At 37.5% G+C, this 23,545-nt stretch overlaps 1 protein-coding gene across 4 annotated transcripts in view; it reads right to left on the bottom strand.

Moving 5' to 3' along the window:
- SMAP1 (small ArfGAP 1) overlaps positions 1–23,545 on the bottom strand; it is an 88,869-nt gene that overhangs the window by 28,586 nt on the left and 36,738 nt on the right. For 3 of the 4 annotated variants that reach the window (XM_049818194.1, XM_049818191.1, XM_049818192.1), the window contains exons 5-6: positions 15,268–15,345; positions 11,470–11,550 (exon numbers count right to left, since the gene is read on the bottom strand). In XM_049818194.1, the coding sequence (XP_049674151.1) occupies positions 11,470–11,550; positions 15,268–15,345 (159 nt within the window). The remainder of the gene's footprint in view (positions 1–11,469; positions 11,551–15,267; positions 15,346–23,545) is intronic. The other variant, XM_049818193.1, reaches the window with a different exon arrangement.

Raw genomic sequence — 23,545 nt, 5'->3', positions numbered from 1 at the left:
TTTTTCCTGACAGCTCATATACTTCTACTATACAAGTTAGTTTAGTCCGTACCTATTTAAAGCATTACTCACGCAGCTATCCTAGAATTTTTAAAGAACATTTTTACAGTTTTCATATCTGACGTAAATAGGTAAAAAAATAATGCTTTCATAATACTGAATTTAAATCACATTAAAAATGAAACGTGTTATTCTGTTGCAGGTATCTCCTATAAGATACCAGCATTTTCTTTTCAGACTTGCAACTACATATGAAGAAACTCAGATATCAGACTAACTCTGCAAAACTTAGGATAATTCTAGCCAGTGATGAACTTCTATTTTGCCTAACTAGCAAAAAAGCCAGAAAACAAGTATACTATATTGAATCACGAGATGTACTACAGTGGTAGCATTATGAAGTTGTACAGACTGCAGCGACTCTGCAAGCAAACTCTGATGCATTTCTAATCAAGAGAAAAAACTGCATGTCAACCAAGGAAAAAAGCTGCACTCTTATTTATAAAACTAGAATTACCTCAAACACACACCTAACCCAAGGGCAAAATGTAAGTTTATTATTCAAGAGTCCGTTGTGATTATTCCAATGAATTGCTCTCAGACACTGAACTACTCACGCTGATGTGGGTAAGCTAATTTAAGCCATCTATACCAAGCAAATCAACAAAACCAAATTGCCTTTTTTTGTTGTTGTTGTTAAATAGGATTCTGTACACATGAAGGTCATTCAGTTGAAACACACTCCCAAAGGAAAGCATTTTTAAGTGGTCCTTGATCTACATCTCCACTTTAAAAACCTGGGTGTATGGTTTTCATTAGATTTTCACAGTTAGGGCAAGGTTCTTCCACAAGATTATGTAAAATGTGTTATATCTTTAGTCATTTGAACTAAAAACTTCATAGTAGAACTAACAGACAGCTGCACCATAATCTTAATACGATTTTATCTGGGTCTAGGCTAATACGCTAATAATTTCTATGGAAAGTGGATTAAGACTATTCCTTTGTTATTACTTATTGACCACCCAGTACTATCATTTTAACTGAATTTAAAATATTAGCTCAGATGTCATTTACTTTAGTCAATGTATTACAAGAAGGCTTAAAACCTTTCATGTCTCGTACTTAGCTGAATCAGTTTAGCTCCTTTCTAATGCATCAGACATTCTGAGAGGCCCTTTTACCTTGCTCAAAACAAGGTATGCAACTACAGAAGCATAATTTCCTAAAATGAAGTTGTCTTTCTTTTTATACTTAGTGCTGAGACTATGGCAGAACTTCAAAGTTTAAATCTTTCCCTTTAAATTCTTGTATTTCATGTATTAAATCTATACTATAACAACCATATCTGAAATACTAGTTGTATGCATTCATTTTCAAATATATTATGTTCTTAAAGCTGACAAGTTCAGAATATGGTCTGAAAAAAGAGGGCAAGCTCTTTCTCCTAAGTTTGGAACTTGAAGAAAAACGTCAAAAGACTGCAAGATGATTGCTAGGTAACAGTCACAACAAGAAGTAGGAACCTGAAGCCGAGCTAGAGATGGCAAGACTGCAGAGAAGGATAGGTAAGCAGTCTGAGTGAAGAGGTGTCATAGTTTTCTAGGGATTCTGGGGGCAAGGATATGAGCAGAGTTTGCTGCATCTCTAAATCTTTGAAATCATTGTGTTTGACCCCAGAAGCCAGGACCTGTTTACAAGGACACAGAAAGCAGAGGGTAAAGCTGTTTATCAACCCTTTTCCTACTTTGTATTATCTTGTCATGGAATTTGATTTAGATAAAATACAAGCATTCTACTTTTAATCCAATAAAACCTGTTTCTTTTACTCTTTTAGAATAAATCATTATGAAGTAGAAAATCTAGACAGATCCATCTTAAAGCTGCAGCTGATCCAGTGTCCCATTACATTATCCATAAAATGGATTAGGGCCAGAGTGTTTTAATGCATCTCAGTTTGCAAGCTGTGAAATGCAATAAACATGGGGGTTTATTTTTATAAGCTGTTTTAAATACATCTTCAGTTTTAGAACCACATAGTATGGTTACATGAACTCAGCTTACATATTTCTACTCCATTTCTATTGACCTCATTAGCCTGGGCAAGATTACAATAATGCAGCTATATTAGTTCCAGTTCCTCATTAAGTTGTTTTCTTTTGTAACTTTTCTTCTAAAAAAACCCATTTGAGTCATACATAATACAACATCAGCGTACCCAATCAGAACTAAGGGGTATGTATTTCTAATTCCTTCTTATACATCTCCAGACAAGAATGAGCTGTTTCAGGCATGGCAACTGACTGAGCTCATAGTAGAAAAAAACCCTCAATACAAGCATAGCTTTCCATCCCTATTCACGAAGGTATGCTTTGCAATCTTTTCCTTAACTATAACAAAAGTGCTTTTTGCTGAAAAATGCTTTTTGCATGAAACTTAACATCATCTAATATCAAGACCCTACACCCTTAGCCAGTCACCAGCTCAGACCCTGGATCTCTCTGGATGCTGATATCCTGATATCACTGGCTGGTCCAGCATCAAATTTGGTAGCTGTTACACACGTGCGTGAGCACAATACGGGTGTCTCCAGTAGCTGGTCTTAGACACGCCACCTTTGCAAGGGTTGGCTTCTAGGTGCTGGTCTCTGCAGCTGCAGAGCTCCTCTGGTCGTCCAACTGGAAGCTTGCTAGTGTTCGCGCACAGATGCGGCGGAGACAACGCACTCACGACATGGTTGCAAACAGAATTTGGCAAGAATATAGGGTAGCCTGCGGTGATCAAGTGCAGGGCTCAGGCAAGCATACTGCCCAGCAACCTGCGCATACGTGACTGCCCCTTTCTATCCCCTTCCCCACCGCTTCCTCATGCTTGTTCCACCCCAATCCACCTCGATTCCTCCGTTTCCCTGCCTTTGGTCTGTCACCTAAACATCCCATACTGACCTTCACACAATATTCTCTGCCCTATCCCTGAATTCTTTTCATTCTGCATCCCATAATAAGTCCCATAGCCTAGTATGCAATCACCCCTTACTTGCCTGGGGTTCCTGGGAGAGAATCTCCTTCCTTGACCCACCTCATCACTCTCCTTTGATGGACCTAGGAGAAGCAGATCCCTGTGCTCTGGTTTTACTCGCTAGGTTACTCCCGTTCTCCACTCCATTGCCGTTCCTCTGATTCTTGCAGTCTTTTAGTCACATAGTCCTACAGCATCACACTTAATACTGTTTCATATAAGCCGCCTCTGAATTAGGGCTTTATTTTAATTAATAAATAATTTAATTAATACAGATTTAGACTGGAAGACACCGAAAGTTGCATGACTGTTTGGAAGCTTGTTGAAACCTCTTATGGCTTTTTTTTTTTTTTTTTTTTTTAAACAATTTAAAGCTTAAGCTAATGTTGGAGCTTTTCATATTGTCAGTGGCATCTAAAATTATTTTTTATGGAAAAGAGAGTTACTATCTTTACTGTTAAGTAAGATTTGCGCATCTGACAGTGCCTCCCACTACCCCATTGCCCTATCTCAATGGTCACACTGCCCTGAGGAGTTTAAGCACGTTCTAGCTTAAGCACAGTAAAATGAAACAGAACACACAAAGACACTTGATTGCTTTGCTCATGCTCCAATACTCGCATTATTTTAGGAAAACAAAGGAAGTTTATTATTCAAAACAAGATAAGATTATTATTTTGAGTGACATTATTTAAATTAAATGTCTTTTTCCTGTTATCAACTTCATCTCATCCGACCCTTACACTTCTTTACATTCAGTTCTATGTTATCAGTACCACTTCTGTAAAAATGTCATGCTTTTTGTTCTTGCACATTTGATTGATTGTACACAATCTCCTAACTAGTACTATAATTTTTATAAAACTTTTTAGATGAGTCTGTATATTTGCACTTTCAGTCATGCATGCTGTGGTTTCAAATGTCTCAGAATGAGTACGTCTTGGTCATATAGATGATTTTATCTAAAGATAGCATCCATCCACGAATAAGGCAGATTTAGTTCACACTTATTTAAATGTGCCCACTTTTTTTTTTTGTCCAATATACACATAAGTATATGTAGATGTTGCCTTCCTAATTGTCTCAAAGTCACCAGGAAAAAGGGTGAAGCTTATCACAAGCATGCAGGAGAAACCTGAAAATGCCATCTGTTAATACATATTATCAACTGAAAACCCAGGGAAGTTTTAGGTTTTGACCCTGCATGGAGCAAAAATATAACTGAGGATCAATTAAAACTAAGCACAAACAATACCTTTTTGTTAAAAATAGTTTGGCAAGTTAAACAAAGGCCAATTTAACCAAAGCAGACCAAACCCAAGCTTGTTCTCATAGTTTTAAGATTCCATTTCTATAGAATTGAAAACAAAACCAAACAAACCACAACCCAACATTAAAATACTGTTCTGCTGCAAACCAGAGATGAGAGGATCAAGCTGATGCAGAGAACATGCACCGGGCTGAGGAAAAAACACGTGATACCCTTCCCGTAGGTTGACTCCTTTTCCAACACTAAAAAGACAAATACCCTTCTTCCCATCTGACAGAAAAAGGGTTTTCTTTCAATTGCTTCTACCTGCAATATCTATTTCTTAATTTCTTTGTCTACAACTCCCAATACGTAATAAGAGCCATGACAGATTAATTCCATTAAGTAAGACTATTTTTCAAGGCAGTCCTCAAACATAAGGAGTCCTTTGTTGCCTGCAAAAGGAATGAATTGCACAGTTTCGGGAAGAATCTAATTTGATTTGTCTTTCTTCAGATTAGCATTAGAAGCAACCAGAGAACCCAAAATAATCTGATCTTTTCCGTAAGGCTGAAAAGGTATGATTAGAAATGTAAAACCAGGCTGGGACAGGTCCATAAAAAGCAAACTGAGAGAACAAGAAGCCATAGAACCCTTCACCTTCTGTTGGGGGTAGGACACAGGGAAACAGGTTGTCCTACATCTTACCACATACTCCTAAATCCTGAGCATTAACTCATATCTACTTAGTCTGAATTTGTGAAAACAGGGACTGAGAGTATAAAACTGTATTCAACCAGAGGGCAAAACAGGTTTCTATTTTTCTGTTCCTGTGATAAACACTTGATTGCTTACATATTATAATTTAAATTTATATTACTTTTTATATAAAAATATAAAGAAAAAATTTAAAAATGAAATCACTCAGAAAGGCAAATAATGTTCAGAAGTCTAGGGAAGCATATCAACAACTATTCAAATGATACATAACCAATTGGTATCAAAAATAAAGAAAACATTTCAAATATTTATAATACAATTCTGTATTTAAATTATCAATCAGATCAATATTTGTGAGTCAACTTACTCCTACAACTTAAAAGTAAACCCCTAAATACATCACTTCCACCAAACTGGTGTTTAAGTGGACACCAAAAACGCTGCAGGCTTTCATCCTTCCACGCATTCTCACAATGCTACTCAGTTTTAAAGAAGCGAAGAACACTAGAGCACTATTTGCTCCAACTCATTTCTCCTTGTACAAAATGGTTAGGAAGATAATTTGGAATACTTTGGGTAAGTAAAAAACATCCCCGGAGAACTAATTGGGACTAATAGTTCCTCTCGTCTGACTTGCCCAGACAGGTTGATTTTTGTGGGAGTTTTGGGGCAAAACAAACGCCCTAATAGGCTACATCAAATTCTTCCTATTTGATTAAATGAGTATTTGGACACATTGTTTTTCCTATATGAAGGGAGAAAGCTGCTAACATGATTTGCCCTCACCTGTATTTGGGGGGTTCTCTAGCACTTTTCAAATGCAAACAAACCTACGCCCGTACCTCCGTAATGCAGGCTGTCTGGTGCTGGTTGGTACCAGGTGAGTGAGAGGCAGCAGTTCACTTTTATTGCTGAGTTTAAGCTGGCAATTCAGTCTCCAGTTTGGGGAAAAACAACAGCATTTGATATACTACCATTGAAAGATAACCTCTAACTGACCCATTCTTGTCACTTAAATCAACTCTACACAGAAAAAAGAGCCAATTTCAAACTCAAAATGCAATCTAATAAAACAAACTAAACTTACGGTGTCAAATAGTACTTCAGTTAATCAAGTTTAACTGCTGCGATCCTTCAGAAACATTCATCATCATGATATGTTCAGCAGAATGAAAAAAAGTCTTAACTTTAAATGTCAATATTAGTTTGCAAGAGCACAAGTAGTTTGTGAAGAAAAAATAGTTTGTTCTTTACATCCTAACCATTTAACTTCACTGTCCCAATACAACACAATCTGTCTTAAAGGGGCTTACTTTCAATAAATTAGATGCAGTTTCACAATAACTACGGCCCTCAATAAGCAGTATTTTACAGTGAAACCATCACAATGCTTTCATGAAAGTCTTCAACCGATGCAAAACCTCTAAAATAGACACCACAGAAAGCTACAAAGTGCTAAATCCAAGCACTGTCAAAGCATTCAGTGCCATAGACTTAGCTGAACTTTACCATTTTGGATATCAGAAATACTTGTCAAGTTTTCCAGGGACACTTCTGGCTTAATTCTGGATTGCTAGCACTGAAGCACGTCAAGGTTTTCTTTATTTAAAAATTAAAACTATATAAAAAAGTTGAATCCTACGAAAATCTGAAAATATTAAACACATGAATTCTCTCCCCCTTTACTTTTGGAGCGTGCCAAAGCCTCATTAGGTCATACCTAGTTCTGCCTTTTTTAATCTGAATTTGTACTGCAGATGGACATAAAAAAAGGTATGTTTTGGGGAAAAAAATCCCCCAAAACAACCCAAACCAGAATTGTCCTAGTTGCTCTGAAATTCAAGAAGTCTCATTCATACAACTCAATCCAAGTCCTCTGTTCTAAATCAAATATTGTGCAATGGAGGTACTTTACTAAATGAAGTACTTAACGCAACCCACTTCTATCAGCAGTCTTGCCAAGTGCATGAAGAGTTTGCTGTCCATTCCGTAAAGAGCATACCATTTGATCGCCCGCACACACAGTCTTCCTCACTCCATCCTTTGCAGCTCTAACGGCCTCGTTTATCCTTGGGGCACCCAAACTCCGCAACTCATGCGCCGGCCATTTCCCTTCTAGTCCTGATCCTCCAGCCCAGGTGACGGGACTGCTCCCCATCTCCTTCCCTTTATGCTTGTTTTCGGGGAAAAACAGGTACAAGGTGGATGGAGCGCACACAGACCCTGCTCCACCATGCTGCGTGAAGCGGCAGCACGGAGCTGACCTAAAGTGCTCCTCTGTGCTACGAGCAGAAACGCTACCTAAAATGGCTGCACAGTTTAAATTTTAATTCAGAAAACCACTATGAGGCTTCAGTAACTCCCTCACGCACCAGCAAAATAAGTAGGCTACATACTCTTTTTAAAGACACCAAATGACTGTAAATTGAGCACACTCAATTACCAAAGGATGAACAAAAATCCTACTCAGTAGACATACTAGAAATGGAGTTCAGTGTTTTACTCTGTTCCCAAATGGAGAACTTGTTCAGCCAGCTTAGGCAGAAAAAGAAAAAAAAAAAACCAGAAAATCATGGCTGATTTGGGAAATTTCGCCAACTTCAGCTCTGCAAAGGAGAAATTAATAAGAAGGAAAACCTTGTCAGCAGCTGATGAAAGGGTGGGCAGGATGATGAAGTATAAAAAACAGCTATTAAAAGCCTAGCTGGTTCTTCTCACCTACAAATTAAAAATTTTTATGTGTTACCATCAACAAAACAGGTAAGATTGGTGGTCAAACTACCAACCTTCTTTCCTCCCCACTATTGAAATGGGCTTTTTAAGTATCTGATTTATTTTTTTAGCCAACTTCGATTCTCTTAGTCTTAATTGGGTATACAGAACATCTAAAAATTGCTTTCATTGCATGACAGTCTGCCTTGTGCTATTATTCTTGCTATTGGCTCATAAGAATGATTAAGAGGCATGCAATCAGCTCAGTTTGATTATTTATTCTTGCAATTCAACAAATTTTATATTGCCAAAATTGGCATTTCTGTTGCTTGCAAACAAGCTGGGCTTTGACTGGACATCTTAGCTCCAAGTACCTGGCCCCAGTTTCCCTGTCATGAAGATGTGTATAATAACTGTTCCAGCACTTTTCTTGCAATTTGTGGGGTTTTTCCTCCAAAGTAACTGTAAGGATAAGGTTATTTTAAGCATGAGCACTAAGGAAACTTGAGGTCTGTAACTGTAGAAATGGCACAGGGAGAGGGGGAGGAAGGACCCTGGGTAGGTTATCCAAGATTCTCAACTTTCTTCAATTAGACTGAAAAAAACATTAGAGCTGCCAGTAGTTTTGCCATGTCACTTACTTTATTAAAGAATACTGCAGATCTGATGTGGTACATCACACTGTTGGCTGCTTCCAATAAAACTCTAATCACTGGACTAGACTCAGTCTGTAGCTGACATAGTAAAATCTTGTTATATTAAAAATTACCCAGTAATTTTGTCACAGAAAGCAGAACAGCCCAGAAAAACAGAGTTAAACACGTGTCCTTGCTACTCACTGTTCTGCAGTAGACCTCTCTGATCTTGAGGAAATTCTACTCTACATCTGAAATCATTGTCTCCAACTCGAACGTTCATAAAAAGTGTTTCCCATGAAACCCGCTTTAAGGACATGATGATTCTTACTGAAAAGCAGTTTCAGTAAGAAAGCCTACTATTGTTAAATCAGTTAAAAGGTGATTTTCTGTTCTTTTTACTTATAAAAGCATGCTAATCAACAAAGTATCTTTTATGCCATAATTACCTGACACATTAATGCAATATTGGAATAACACAGTTTACTAAATCAATGCTACAAGCTTTCAGCAATATTAGAAAACGCAACAGAAATCATGCTAGGCATTCAGCTTGTTAAAGGCTAAAGATCAGTTAGTCACCGGAGAAAGGCTCTTAGACAGATGTAGGAACAGATTAGTTGGTTCTATGAAGCAGAGATCAGAACATGAGAACTGAATGTGAACATTTTAATTTTTTAGGATGCTTGTTCTTGTTTTAAGAGTTAAGAAACTTAAACTCAATATAAGATATAAAAATGACAATACTAGAAACCTACGACTTGTAGGAGTACATGACACTTGTAAAGAGATCTGAAGTTCTCTATAGCTTCATTTTCAACTTTTTACTAATTTAAAGCCTGTCATTTTTTCCATCTTTACTGACTCCATCTACTCTACAGGATGGCTAAAACACTGCTTGAATTACCTTACTCAAGAGAAGTCTCAAAATTGTAGCAGAACTGCCAATAGCTTGGTCGTGTATTTTTAATTAGCTTCCCAAGCCCAGCATGTCTAGACTGGAGATATACCATGCCGGCAATAAAGGTGACCAGTGACTTCACATATGAAATCTCCAAAGAATTCTCATATTCTGTTTCCTTCTCCAGAAAGCTGAGAACAGGGATAAAGAGCCATCTACTGCTTGATGTAGTTGCTTAAACCATGATACTATGGTCAAGATGCCAGCATTCCCCTACTGATTCAATATACAAGATTTAAAATATCCTATAGACAGTCTCTAACCAGATGTTAAGTATATCATTATTAGTCAAACTAAGAAGAATATTAATGTTTATCAGCTCCCTGAAGCAGAATCACACCACAAAAGCAGCAATTTTTTATTACATACATAAAAATAAAATCTTTTGGTCCTCTATCTCACCAGCACTTGGCAATGAAAATGCGAGCATTTGATATAGGTCTCTTTCCTTTGGATTCGAGAAAGTGACTGCGATTTAAAAATATGTAAAGTTTACAGGCTGTGTCTAAAAATAGTTCATTTTGAATGATCTTTAAAAGCCTTGAAAAGCCTGAGCTTAAAGAATCTCTCAAATTAAAAAGATGACACATAGATGAGTTCCATTTGAGCAATCAGTGCTGACACATTATTAATGAAATAAAATATGCTGCAGTATTTCAAACATTTTGCAGCTGTTACAACAGCACTATTATTTAATGCAGATATATTTACCAAATTCCACATTTTATGGTACAAGCATTTAAAATCAAAATACTTCTTTTTACTTGCTTAATCATTAACTGGTAATCTAATGACATTTCAAATGTAAATCTAATCAGTGGCATTTGAATTGGTTTTTATTTCAAGTATTAGGGTAGTCCCTCAGCTGTAACTATGAACTGTCATCTTTTCCCATCACCTAACCAAGTATTCCCAGCCATGTGACAAGGTTCAGGCATCCTTGCAAAGGGAAACCCTCTCTCCCCCAGACCAAAACTAGACCTTTGGGCTTTAGAAAGTTAAGACTTCCAAACCACAGCAATGTTTTTAGCCTTTATAACTAAAGTACATTGTTCTAAGGACCAGAATAAAACATTTGACTGGATGCCCTTGTAAAACTTCAATAATCAACAATTTTAATATTTTTATTGTCATCCATACATATGCTTTAACCTCCTACCATATGAATAAGGATATCCTTTTCCAGTAGCTCAGTGAAGCTACACAAATTGTCATAACAAAGTTTGCTTCTGTGCTAACTTATTCCAAAACTGCTTTCCAATTTCAGAAGACAGACATTTGGTTTGGGGAGGGGCTTTCTTCCCCTCCATGTGTGCACATATATTTTTATCTTGTTTTATTATGCAAAATAAACAACTTCTATTTGAAAACTGAACTAGAAATACATCTGCAACCATAACGTATGAATACACAACATTTTTCATAATTGTAACACAGCACTATTGGGGAATAAACTGACAGATGGAGGCTCCAATGCGTTCTGTGGACTACACTGCAGATCAGAACATACTAATGGATTCACATCATCTGAGAGAGGACATCTGTCTTAGAAGGAATTATTGCATTTAATACTTAAATTACCCATTCAATTTTTGTTTACTATTAACTCTATACAGAAGTGTACGCGATTTAATTGTAGCTATGTTGCTAAGGCTGCTCATTATGCTTTAATATTGCTGCATAAGGAAGCACCTTAACTGGTTTGTCTGTCATGTTTTGTGACATAATCTGGTTGAATATTTCCAAGTTAGCTAGACTAGAGTTATTAATTCAATTCTATAAATTACACACTTAGGTTTAAAATGGATTCATTTATGAAAGACAGTATTAAGTGACCATACAGCGCTCAATAAAGTTGAAAATTTTCTGTGCGAGAATAGCAATGGTACACCTTAAACCCCTTAATTATCTGAGCTTAAATCTTAACAAATCTGAACTCACTTTCCTCTTCCCCCAAACACATTCCTCATCATACGGTCAACCAACCTCTGTATGCAAGCAACAGCACAAGTAAATCATTCATGTGGATTATCCGGATTACTAATCATACATACACACACGTGTATATATATATACACACATAGACAAACACACAATTTTTTTGTTTTTTTCAAATCTTTGTGCATATAAATACCATAATTTTTAAATAACTGGAAAAAATAAACTGTTCTTACCTTTTCAACTGCTAATTGTTTTGACGGCTTTTCTGATTCTCTCTCTCTCTTTTTCTCTTCTTTCTTTTTTTCTTTTTCCTTCTAAAAAAAAAAGGCATTTTGCTAGTACTCAATAACAATGCATTTGCAAATATATTGAATGTCCACAGTCATATAGAATATAAACAGAGATCTTCAGTTACTCCCTTTCAATTCAAAGTTTATGCTTCTATCTGCTCTGCTTCCAGAAGTGACTCATTTTGCTCAAATAGTACTACGAAAAATAGTGCAAACTCTGAGAATTCAAGAAATTCACTATTTCACCTGCTCATCTGCATTTCCTCTTATAAGCAGAAGGAAAAAAGAACCCGTGTTGCTTGTCCCAAGTTAAGCAGATCTGAAAAGAAAAAACCATCTACAAGTACTCCATTAACTCTGATAACCACTGTTGTTAGGACACATGTCAGTCTCTCTGGCCAAAGAACTATAGTAAGGTAATTTGCATGCAGCTTTCTGCAGAGAGTTACTGATTTTTAAAAGCTAATCTAGTAGTCTTAAAAAAAAAAATACTGAATGTAAAAAGTTGACTTGGGCCATATGACAGACCCACTGAGTCATAAGACGTTAAGTTGCTCCAGAAAGAGAAAACATAAGAGATCCATTAACTCTGAATGCATTATAATGACACTACAGAAGTTTTTTCATTTTAGTTTTGAATGAATAAATGGGGCAATATTTCAGACCCAGTCTCACTGAAGAAAAGCATAAAATATATGCCTGAAGGCATCATAACATACAGAAGATACAGACTTTTTAGGCCAGCAATTGCTTTGACACAGTGTTAATAGTGATTTTTAGATCCAGTAATCTGTCTACATTTACCTTGTACAACTACAGTATAGTACTAGTGAGTATACTTGAACATTAAATGGATGGAACAAGAGTTTACCATCTGTAAAAATGGAATGAGACTGTAGCTCCTAAATGTTCTTTCAGTCATTAGACTTGGATCCCTTTGTTCAAAGCTTTGAAACAGCTTTGTTCCACCAGACATTATTACAAAGTTTCCCAATATTAGGAGGAAGGTTGAGAGGTTAGACTGAGAGGTTAGATAACTGTCCATGCAGCTCCAGTTTTAAAAATAAAACAGCTTACTAGGCTATAGGTTTCTGTCAATAAGGATTGTTGGTTTTTTTTCTTTTTAATATCCAATATATGTGATTTTTAAAGCTGTGTAACATGACATGTGGTTAAAATAGTTCTAATACTAAAATGAAGGGGTTTTTTTCTGGTTGTGGTGGTTTTTTGGGGGGGGGGGGGGGGGATGGAGAAGGGATGGGGACTGGGCATGGGGGGACCCAAGTAACACATTCTTCACAACCTTAAATCAATTTTCAAAACTTTCACCATATTTAGTGGATTGGGGTTACTCAATTGAGGTTACTCAAGTCCCAGCTAACACCCGTGAATTATTTAGGCATTCACCTGAACACTCAGCTCCTGGAAAGTGAGACTATCACACCAAGCACCTGCCTAAATGCGGGTGCCACACAAGCAACAGAAAACAACCACCACACTCATTGCAACTGCAGTAAAGGGGAATTTGGAATGTCTGTTTTGAAGACAAGAAACAGAGACCAACTTAGATTTTAGTGAACATTAAGAACACAAAAACAAGCATAGTAGTCCAAACCAGAGGTCCAGCCAACACTGTATCTCACCTGTGGCAATGCCAGGTGTTTGTATGACTGGGACAAGTATAGAGCAGTGTTTTATTTTGAGGCCATCGTAATAACCTGAGACTTGCAAGCTTACTGAACTAAGACTACAAATGCATAGCCGTGCCTTTCAAGTGAAGCTTAGCCTTTCTTCCCTTACTGTGTCACAGCTCGTAGTACCAGCCTGCACTCTTAAAGACTCCCAAAATCCTGTGATCTTAATCACGTACGGCACACAAATACACTGTCAGAGCAGTAACTTTTCCAAAAGTCTTTCATTCCCTGTCCCTGCTCCCCACTCCAACCTTCCCAAGTTGAATAATTCAAATAAACCTAATCTCTTCTCCTGTGGAAGCTTTTCTACATCTTAGACAACTGCGATTTGTTTCCTTTCCTCCTGGGAAAGGTGGTTGGAAGTCTCACAACAGTACACCTACTTTTCAAACACAGTACCTTAAGTTTACTTGAACATTTTTTAAGTGAAAGCAGAGTTCAAGTTTTTGCATATGATCATCTTCAGGATGTCTGGATTTCCAGTTTGACTTCAACATTTTTTTTAAAATATGTTTTGTTAGAGAAACCTCGCTTCTAGAGAAAAAAGTATCTAGAAACTTTTATTCTTCAGGACTTCAAGAATGAGGAGGGCTTGCAGTAAGTTTCATGTGGCAAACACTCCATACAGGTGACCAAATATAAATAAACGCCTCTCACTGCCCTTAACAAATCCCTGACAGCCTCACAGTGAATATACGAAGACTTAAACTGTTCACGGGTGTTTCTGCCTCCACACCTCACAAAGCCTACAGAAACTCTCTTGATTCCCCGAGACTTTATTTCCATTCACTTCATTTTCACAGTGGACTTGCAAACCCACAAGTCCTTCATCTTCACACTTCACAATTTCAATATGCAAGCTTTCTGCTTCAGCTCCATTAGATAAAAATGAATTCAGACTAAATAAAAACATTTCTCAGATAGTGTATTCATGCCAGAACTTCAACTCAAGTGTTTCATTACTTACAAAAGCAGTCAAAAAAGCACTATGAAGATAACAAAATTAAATTGACTTTATACTGGTCTTAAATTCTAAGGAAAAATTATGCAAATTTTTTTTCCCAAAGAGTCATTTCAAACAACATGGCATACCAGTTACACAGAGGAACTTTCAAATTTGAATGCATCAAGAGAGGCAGGTAAGAAAGGAAAGGCAAGTTTCATTGTAAGTGGCTGCGGCTATTCCTGGTACAACTTAAAAAACATGTCAAATTCACCAAGGCCTGTGGTCCAGTTCATGACACTGACATATTAATTTTAATTAATGTTTAAATAATTTATAACATCTGTCCACATTTTCTGTATTTAGAAGAAAAAAAATATGATTTATGTTTAGATCGTAAGTTATTTCATATACTCTATACAGTCTCAATTTAGAGTTGAGTACCCAAAAGAGCCTAACATTGAGCATTCACATTCTAAAAAAATGTATTTCATTATTGTTGCAAATTGTGACATTTACTGAAAGTTCATACAAACGATGCCTCATCTACTATTTATTTGTGTGTTAAGTTTTTCAAAGGCCCTTCTAAACAGTAAATGTAACATCAGCACATACACATATATCCCAGGTAGAAGGATATTAAACCCAGTATGAATTAACAGAAGTGTCACCGAATTAATTCTGTATTTATCAGCAAGGAGATTGAACTAAAGGGCTGGAACAGTACTGATAATTTAGATTCTGAAACAAGCAAGTAGTATTAAAAAAAGATACCAAAAATTATTCCTGAGTAGACAGGACAATGTCACTCACACCCATTAGCTGGAAATGAAATGGTGTTTCCACAGTTTTGTGACACTAAACCATAGCAGAACCAGAATTTTGACATATAAACACCAAGAGGTAACAATCACGCATATGCTTTCCCCTGCTGTATCGGTTCTTTACATTTACCTAGTCCAGGAAGCAGGGAGAGAAGTATTTTAAATGCCTGAAGGATTACCATTCAAATTCTCTAGGTAACTCAGTGAAATTACTCTATAGAAATGTAAACATTTGTGCAAAGCAGCAACCTGACAAGAGTTACACCCAAAAACGATATACCTCTGCTTTGCTCTTCTCAGCAGCAGCTTGCAGAGAAGGAGAGGATGCCAAAGGCTGAGCAGCATCAGAAGAGGATATCTGTACAAAACAGAGGAAAAAAATGAGAAAGAAAATAAGCAAGAACAGCTGGGAAGGGAGGGGGCAGAGACAGCTGAGAGACATGATTTTCATTCTTTTTTTTCAATAATTTTGGAGGCAGGGGGAAAAAAAACACAACATAGAAGAAACAAAAAGAGGAGACAAAGTATTTCTTTTTTTTTCCCCTTCGTTTTTTATCAGTATGATTTTTAAAGGAAATCTGTCAGGTAGGAATAAGGGACTTATAATGAAATTCACTAGAATAGAATATAAGAAAATGAACCTAGATAAGATCATATCACAGGCCTAAGAAAAATAATTAGGTTTCATCCATTGTTCAATTTTATCCCATGTGACTATTGAAATATTAATGTCCTGAAGCACGAAGGCACACTGTCCCAGAGGAGGGGGAGAGAAGCGAGTGCCTTTGTTCTTGCTCACTGTAACAGAGTATTTTTATTAAGATGAATGCAAAATAACTCTGAAAGTTATACGTTAATTAAAGTTCTAATTAAGTCTTCTCTAAGAGCACTCCAAAGGAGTAAAGAGCTTAGGGTTAATATAAAGCCGCATTCTAGCAGTAGGTGCCAGACCTTCCAGACAGGTGCCACTTCTTTCCTAGGAATCTGTGTAAAATTGGTATTGGCACCACTAGACTTCCAGCACTTCCAGAATTATCCAAAAAGTCTAAGCTATATATGCAACAGATGCAGTTTGCTCAAGAAAATAGGATTTCTCTAAATGCATTTTCATACATCTTCCTATCCTACTTCTTTATGCATAGTTGATCACTTTAATGGAAACATTATCTTTCTATTCCCCTTACTGCAAAAATGCAGCTGGATTACATTTACCAAACGTGTAGAAGATCTTCAGAGCTATAAAGCCGACACTTCGACACTGTCTGTATTACCTCTACTATCTACAAAGAAAATTTAAAAATAAATGAAGCTATTACAGAGCAGGTCATTATGTTGGGTCAAAATATCCAATTTAGACGACATGTTTTTTACTTAGTTTAAAAAAACCAGCTTACACTAAATGGAAACTGAAAGCTGCATAAAACCCCCTACCTCACGTCTAAATACCCCGTATTTCTTACCAGTACCATAGTTTATATAGCTAGCATATTCATAGAATATATATATATATTCAGTACTATTACAAAGTCAGAAACTATGCCTATCCTGGAAGGTGGTATAGAGCTTCAGGGAAGATATTTATTAGGTTTAATTTTTAAACCAAATTTTACCTGCAAAAATATGAAACAGATCTTCATTTTTAAATTTACTGTTTTAAAATCCTCAGGTTATTAGAAGAGTTACAGATACATCTGCTGCAATGAAGCAGTTTCTCAAACTGTGGCATTCTGTTGCTATAGGAACACAGGGATCCTGTTTATTCCGATGATACCACATTGTAACCAAAGATGTCAGAAAAATGAGTTGGTAACTACATATATTAAACTATGAGCTCTAACACTATGTTCCTTACTAAGATTTCAATTAAATGCAAATGCGTGAAATTGTGATAATGGAACATCTTAGGAATACTTTCAAGTTTCTAAAGATGAAGTGGGATTTTTGTAGTTTGGGGTTTTTTTGTTGTATGCTTTAGATTTTAAGAGAATTTAAGCTTCATAGCTTTCACAGGTGAACAGCAGGTAACAGCTACTCACCACACAGAAGCAGGTAAACAGAATTTCATTTGGGGGCTGGGAGGAAATCAGCACTATAGATGTTTGCATCACGTTTCCATCCTCCCGTAACAGTTCTTATCAATCTGCATATCATCTTCATAAATTAAGGGATTATCTAACCTAGGATAAAGTAATCCTATGAAGGCCTGAAAGTAATTATTATAGTTTTGCCAATCAAGTAGTGGAATCATAGAATCTACAGCGAAGCGGCATGCAAGCTATAAGCAGGAGACAGTGAAAAGCAGTTGCTGCCGAGCCTGGAATATGGAACAGGATTTGCAAGTTGAGAATTGCCCAAGCGTAATGTTTAAAGACAAACAGCAACACTACATTCACTTCGGGCTAAAAAACAGCACTTGAAACCGCACTTCACATATGCAAATATTCAACTAATCAAGAGCACAAAAGGCATATGACTGAAGCTAATCTTTAAGAGAAGACACATTACAGTGTATAAAGAACTGATTAAGTTTATATAATGAAAGCAGTAGCATGAATTTGGGCTGCTGAACAGCTTTATCACCACTGCGTCATGTTAAATATCTTATCTACCATGCTGCACCAGATAAGGAAATCTGAACGAAAAAAATCCAATCAAGTCAAACTGAGTGGCCGGATAAAGCTGACTATAAAACCGGATTAAAAGAGGCTGGTGCAGTCCGTTCCGGCGACTGGTGAAGCAGTCAGAGCATCCAGAGCCGACCAGGGTACCAGAGAAGCCTGGAAAAAGACTTGCCACTGGGACAAACCGATGCTTAAGGGACAGCTGACCCGTTAACCCTGTTCAGGTTCCCATCTGGCACGGAACCAACCACCTCCTGCCCTGGGAGCGATGCAGAGCCGCAGCCAGACGCAGCACTCTCCAGCCCAAATCGAGTCCCTGCAGCGCCAACTATTCCGCTCCTCGTCCGCGCTCGGCTGTCATACTGGGTCACGTCCGTATACCAGAACTAGCACCAAGTAAAACTAAAAACTAGAGTAACGCTGCAATGTAAGGGTATTCTTTTGGTATCTTGGGATTTTTTCAGTTAGAAGACTGCATTTTCACGAATATCCAAGTCATTGTTGTGGAGGCTAATACTCTCTTCAAGCATGAAGAGAAACCAAACGCCTTAGTCATCAAGTGCTTGGTTTTCAGGAGATTTCAAAACTTTTCAAACCCAAACTAACCCCATATTTTAGCAAATCAGTGAAGTTGCCTGATATTCTGAGGCGTCAGTAAAACCTCATAGATTTTGTTTTCCCCTGTACCATCCCCCAACTCTTAACTTTGAAAGGTTGTGGTACGTTCATATTTTCAAACTGCAGCACGCTTCACAGGTGTAATGTATAGCAAAAACCTCAACAAATAATCCTTCTCATTAGCATAAATCAACCCTTAACAGCTTTGATGCTATTCTGATGACTTTGTTGCCAAAGCCCAGGTTAGACCATTCAAAGTTAGTATTAATACCTTCTACGTCCTGTTTGCAGCACAGACGTACCATTAGCTATGGGGAATATTAGTTATTGAACAGATGAAACACCGGTAAGGAACAGCGGTTGACAACAAGTTGTGCGCTGCTGGCTTTTATTTCCAGTAAATCTTTGTTTTCAAAACTCCTGCAGTGATAAAGCGGCTCATAAAGCTGTTCCCAGTTGTAGCCAAAAGAGATCCATTAGCCTGCCAGGAAATGGCAAATGAGAAAACATCTGCTCAGTGACCTATTTCTACATTCGTGGCCAGTAGTAGACTAACTCCCAGATCAAACCACTCACCCATGACAGGTACGTGCATCCAACTCTCCAGGAGTAAGTGCTGCACTCAGTCCTGGGGAAACTGCCTTTAATTAGTTGAAAGCCACAAATGCACTTTAAATATTTATAGCAGAACCCTAATCACCACTCAGGATTGCCAAGCAAGGTTTTAATAATAATTTAAAAACTGGTTTTTAGGAGACTGAGATCACTGAAAAGCAGCACTATGTAATCCCGCAAAGTAACATATGCGTTTTCTATTGGGTATTTATCAGCCTTTACTAACAATGACTTCTTTCTGTAAGACTAATCAGAAGCATCAGTAAAGGAAGATCTACTCCATGCTTGGGTTCAAGTCAGAGTACCTAAAATACTGTTGTTTACAAGCAGACATCCCCTCTTTAGTGTAGGGAAGAAAAAAAAAAAAAAAATCTGGTTTGCAAAAAAACCCACTATTCCACAGCAATAATTGTCTTCTGTTAACGCTTTTCTCATCTGTCAGTTTTAAAGCAATTGTTATATACCAGTGGAAACAAAGAGAAAAAAGCTAAGTATCGGTTTCTAAAAAAACAGGCCAATTATGAAGTCTGAAGAGCAGACAGCAGGAAAGGTAGAAAAGTATCTTTGTTTAATTTAGATCCAATGGAAAAAGACATTTGAGCAAGTAGGTACTAAGAGTAATATTTGTCATCACAACCACTAAAGACAAGCAACCAAAACCTCCCCCACTTTTGCCCACGTGTAAAGCAATAAATTAATCTAAATTTCTACATCAAAATCCAAAAAGAAACTTCCAGCTATTTTCCAGAATTCAAGTAAAGACGCACACACTGATCTACTCTGAGAACGCATGTTAGCACTATGCTCTGGAACAAAGACATCCTTGATTATTGGAGCTTTAAAGTTCCAGACAAAACCAATGGCAACCCCTGCAACCAGCCATACATGCTGCTAGAAAAAGAATAAAGTTGACAACCTAGTGTGCATTAAGAATGTACTGCAAACTGACAACGAGCATCTGAATATTTCATTTTAGTTGTAACTTAAGACTAGTCGGGTCTTTTGATTAAGAAGTGAATTTAGGGTTGCCTAGAAGAAGGAATGAAAGCAAGGAGCTGTTTCTTAAGTGCCCACATTTATACTCCTATTTCCACAAAATTTCAATTGTGTTTCAGACCAAAAGACTTGCAATCGTTTCATTTTTAGCAATTCTTGAATCTCTTTCCATTGTTTGCCTTTTGGGACTCCTCCTTACAAAGCTGATAAAGTAAAAATAACCATTTTGCATAACGAAACTCTATACTGTCTTTAAAGCATCACGTATGTCCAGTGCTGAACAAGAAAATACATACATATGCATTAGTACTGTAAGATTCATTTTCACCTATGCTCTGAGAGAGACTCTTTGGTTCACAAAAAATATAAGTTCCGAAAAGAAAGGATCTGCAGGTTTACAATATCACTACAGTTCCCTGCCCCTCTTACATGGCAATGTGTTACTTGTCCCCCTTTTCTCCATTAAAAACTTCTGTAGTATTTATTAAGTTATTACTTAGTAGTGGCATTATCCAAATACGCACTATATTAATATTTCATGTAAAAGCATCAATACAAACAGTATTTGGCCCAATACCTTCGATGTAGTCTGGGCACCAGACTACTATTTCAAGTGAAAAAAGTAAGCCTAAAAGAAGCATTAAATGAAGCTATCAGAGAATGTAAGACACAAAATCTCAGAATGATTTTACTTCAGTTCGTACTAACATATTTCTGATGGTAGATAAGAGTCATACAAACACTATTGGTCATTAAGGTCAATGTACTAAATAAAGTTTTCACCAACTTTCAGTTGTAGTTTCTCCAAGATCCTGCTCTTGATGTAATGCATGTTATTATTTAGCCTTTTATTAAAAAGGACTCAAGTGAAAGCTTTAAAAAATCCTATCTTAAGCTTCCATTTAAATATGAAATTCAGGGTGCTATCACTCAGAACATTCAAGAGATTAAAAAATGAGTGCGCTATCAAACCATGTCAATATATTCAGGAAATCAGCAGCTGAACCAAATACAAAGGTGCCCTCGAGTGGCCATTTTATATGCACACAACATATAGGGAAATAACCTAAAGAGGACTACTCTACACTCGCCTGACAGGTTTTAAGTTCAGCTACTACATACGTTTTTCTTATTTCAGCAGACTTTTGACTTTATTACTGCACATCTCTAACAAATGTTGACAACGCTAAAATTAGTATTTTAAAGCAGTAGCAATTACAGACTGCTAGTAGATGCATATAAACGCACAACCGATTGCTTGCCATTTTTTAGAGAGGCCTATTCTTAAAATACTGAAAGGAGTGTAAGAATACTAATGTACTATTAGTAACACGTATCTATGAATTTCTGTGGAAGTACTTTAGGCTAACTGGCAAGGCTTTTTTTAAAGTTACTAAAATGTCTCCCCTATTGTGTTCTAACTGCTGTGTACCGCATAAAAAAGACTGTGTCCCATGTTTCACAAAACACAGCAGTACCTGGCTTTTCAAAGAAACCAGTACTGCTTGCTCTTCCATCAATATTCTGAACACGCTCACCACTCCTCCATCCCTTCAGAGTGCCCATATCTCGTTACAGAAATACGGTGAAGCTTGTGCACAAGCTAGCTGTAGTTTTGAATGTGTGCAGAGCTATAGATGTTCATAAAATTTACATCAAGCAGAAATGCAATTACTCAATGTTCTGGGAAATACAGATATATTTAACAGTATTAGACTTGAGCACAAAATAATTTTTCCAAGTAACCAAGAGCATCCATACCTATTGTTGCCCACATTTTTTTTAGATTATTTAGCTTCTTTAGATAACCACCTCTTGAGATATTATGGAGAGTCACCATGGCTTAATTAAAGGCTGACACAGGATAAACAAAACAGATGCTTTTAATCTTACTTACTGGAGTGCCCTCCGTTTCCCCTGTCCAACCTAACCAATGTTTTCTGTGTTTGTTCCAGGGAAAACTGTCTTTAGTGAGAGCTTCCCAACACTTCAGAAAAATACTTTTTTTTCCCTACTGAATGGCTTGCCCTGCTGCATGCAGGTTCGTTTAGATTTTCATGATCCAGGTTAAACTGGCAATGCAGTCACTACAGATCTCAGCTTTGGCAGAAGTTTACTTGGACATAGTGACTTGTAGCTAGCTAGGCAGTCCAGCTGTGTGAACTTCTCCTCAACGCAAAGTACTTATAGAAGCAGGGAAAACGAGACCCTGCAACATGGGAGCTACTGGGAATGCAGCCAGCATACTGAAAATCCACACCCCGGCTTCTCCAACTCATTCATTTAACCATTCCTGGGCAAAGTCCAGCTCAAGGGCAGGCACTAGTGGTAGACCCAGGCATTCGTACCGCGGCCAAAACTATTTAACTTCTTTGCTAATGACCCATGCGATGGGACAGAGTACATCATCGGCAAGTTTGTAGGAGTGGCTGATACAGCAGGTAGGTGTGCTGCCATTCAGAGCACCGCTGATAGCCTGAGCCAACAGGGAGCACACCAAGTTCAACGGGAAGGGCCACATCCTGCACCTGGGGAGGAATAACCCCATGCACCAGTATGGGCTGGGTGTCAGCTGGCTGGAAAAGTGGATTCGCAGAAGAGGAGCTGGAGGACATGAGCTAGCAGCACTGCCACTTCTGGGCTCACAAGTACAAGAGAGACATGGGCAGACTGGAACAAGTCCAGCAAACCGACACCAAGAGGATTAAAGGACTTGCAGACAAGGAGAGGTTTAGTGAGTTGAGATTGTTTAGCCTGGAGGAAAGAAAGCTAAGGTGGGGGAAGAAGTCTTACTAACATGTATAAATACCCAGTGGCAGGGAGCAAAGAGCGAGGCGGACTGTTACCTGTGGTATCCAGAACCAGGACCAAGAGGCATTGAACATAAATTGAAACACAAGAAATTCCACTGAAATGGAACAATTTTTTTTTTTTTTTTTTTTTTTTTTTTTTTTTAACTGTCAGAGTGGTTGAATACTGGAACAGGTTAGCCAGAGAGGTTGCAGAGTCTCCAAACCCCAGAGATATTCAAAAGCCAACTGGACATGGCTCCAGGCAACCTGTTCTAGTTGACCCCACGTTGAGCAGGGAGAATTGGATGATCTCCAAGGGTCCCCTCGAGGCTGAGCTATTCTGTGATTCTATAATTCAACCCCTTCTAACAGCATGATCTTACAAAATAATTTATTGCACTTTCACTATCCCTGCCTTCAAGTCATAATTCCTGTACGGTATTTCAGTGCTTCCTACTGATGCCTATCTTCATTAGCATCTTTCAAAAATACTTCGTATCACTTGATTCACAAATTCTTCACACACCACTAAAAAAGCTCACTATCATTCTTGCAATATTGGGAAGGGTAACTGGTAACCTCTCTCCAGGCCAATGACTGAATGCTTCTGAATGCAGGCTACTATAAACTTACTGTTCACGTACCGTATCATACCCCAATTTATCCATCTTAAGGTGCCCAAGTGACATATTTTAGTGCAGTAGATGTATTATGGATTTAATGTCCTTTAAGATAACTTTCTGGAAAATGTGCCATCACAATCCCTAAATTCACATCACATTTTATTCAATTGCTTGTCTTAAATTCCTACTTCTTGAATTATACACAATGTCTTAGGAAAGCATAGAAAATGTAGACCCATTACTGTTTTCCTTCGGTGAACTTGAGTTACATGAAACTTCTGCTCCATACATAA

This window comes from Accipiter gentilis, chromosome 15, assembly GCF_929443795.1.
Source record: "Accipiter gentilis chromosome 15, bAccGen1.1, whole genome shotgun sequence".
NCBI classification, from domain to species: Eukaryota; Metazoa; Chordata; class Aves; order Accipitriformes; family Accipitridae; genus Astur; species Astur gentilis.
Note: the sequence above shows the minus strand (reverse complement) of the source record. Positions and strands in the feature narration are given on the sequence as shown.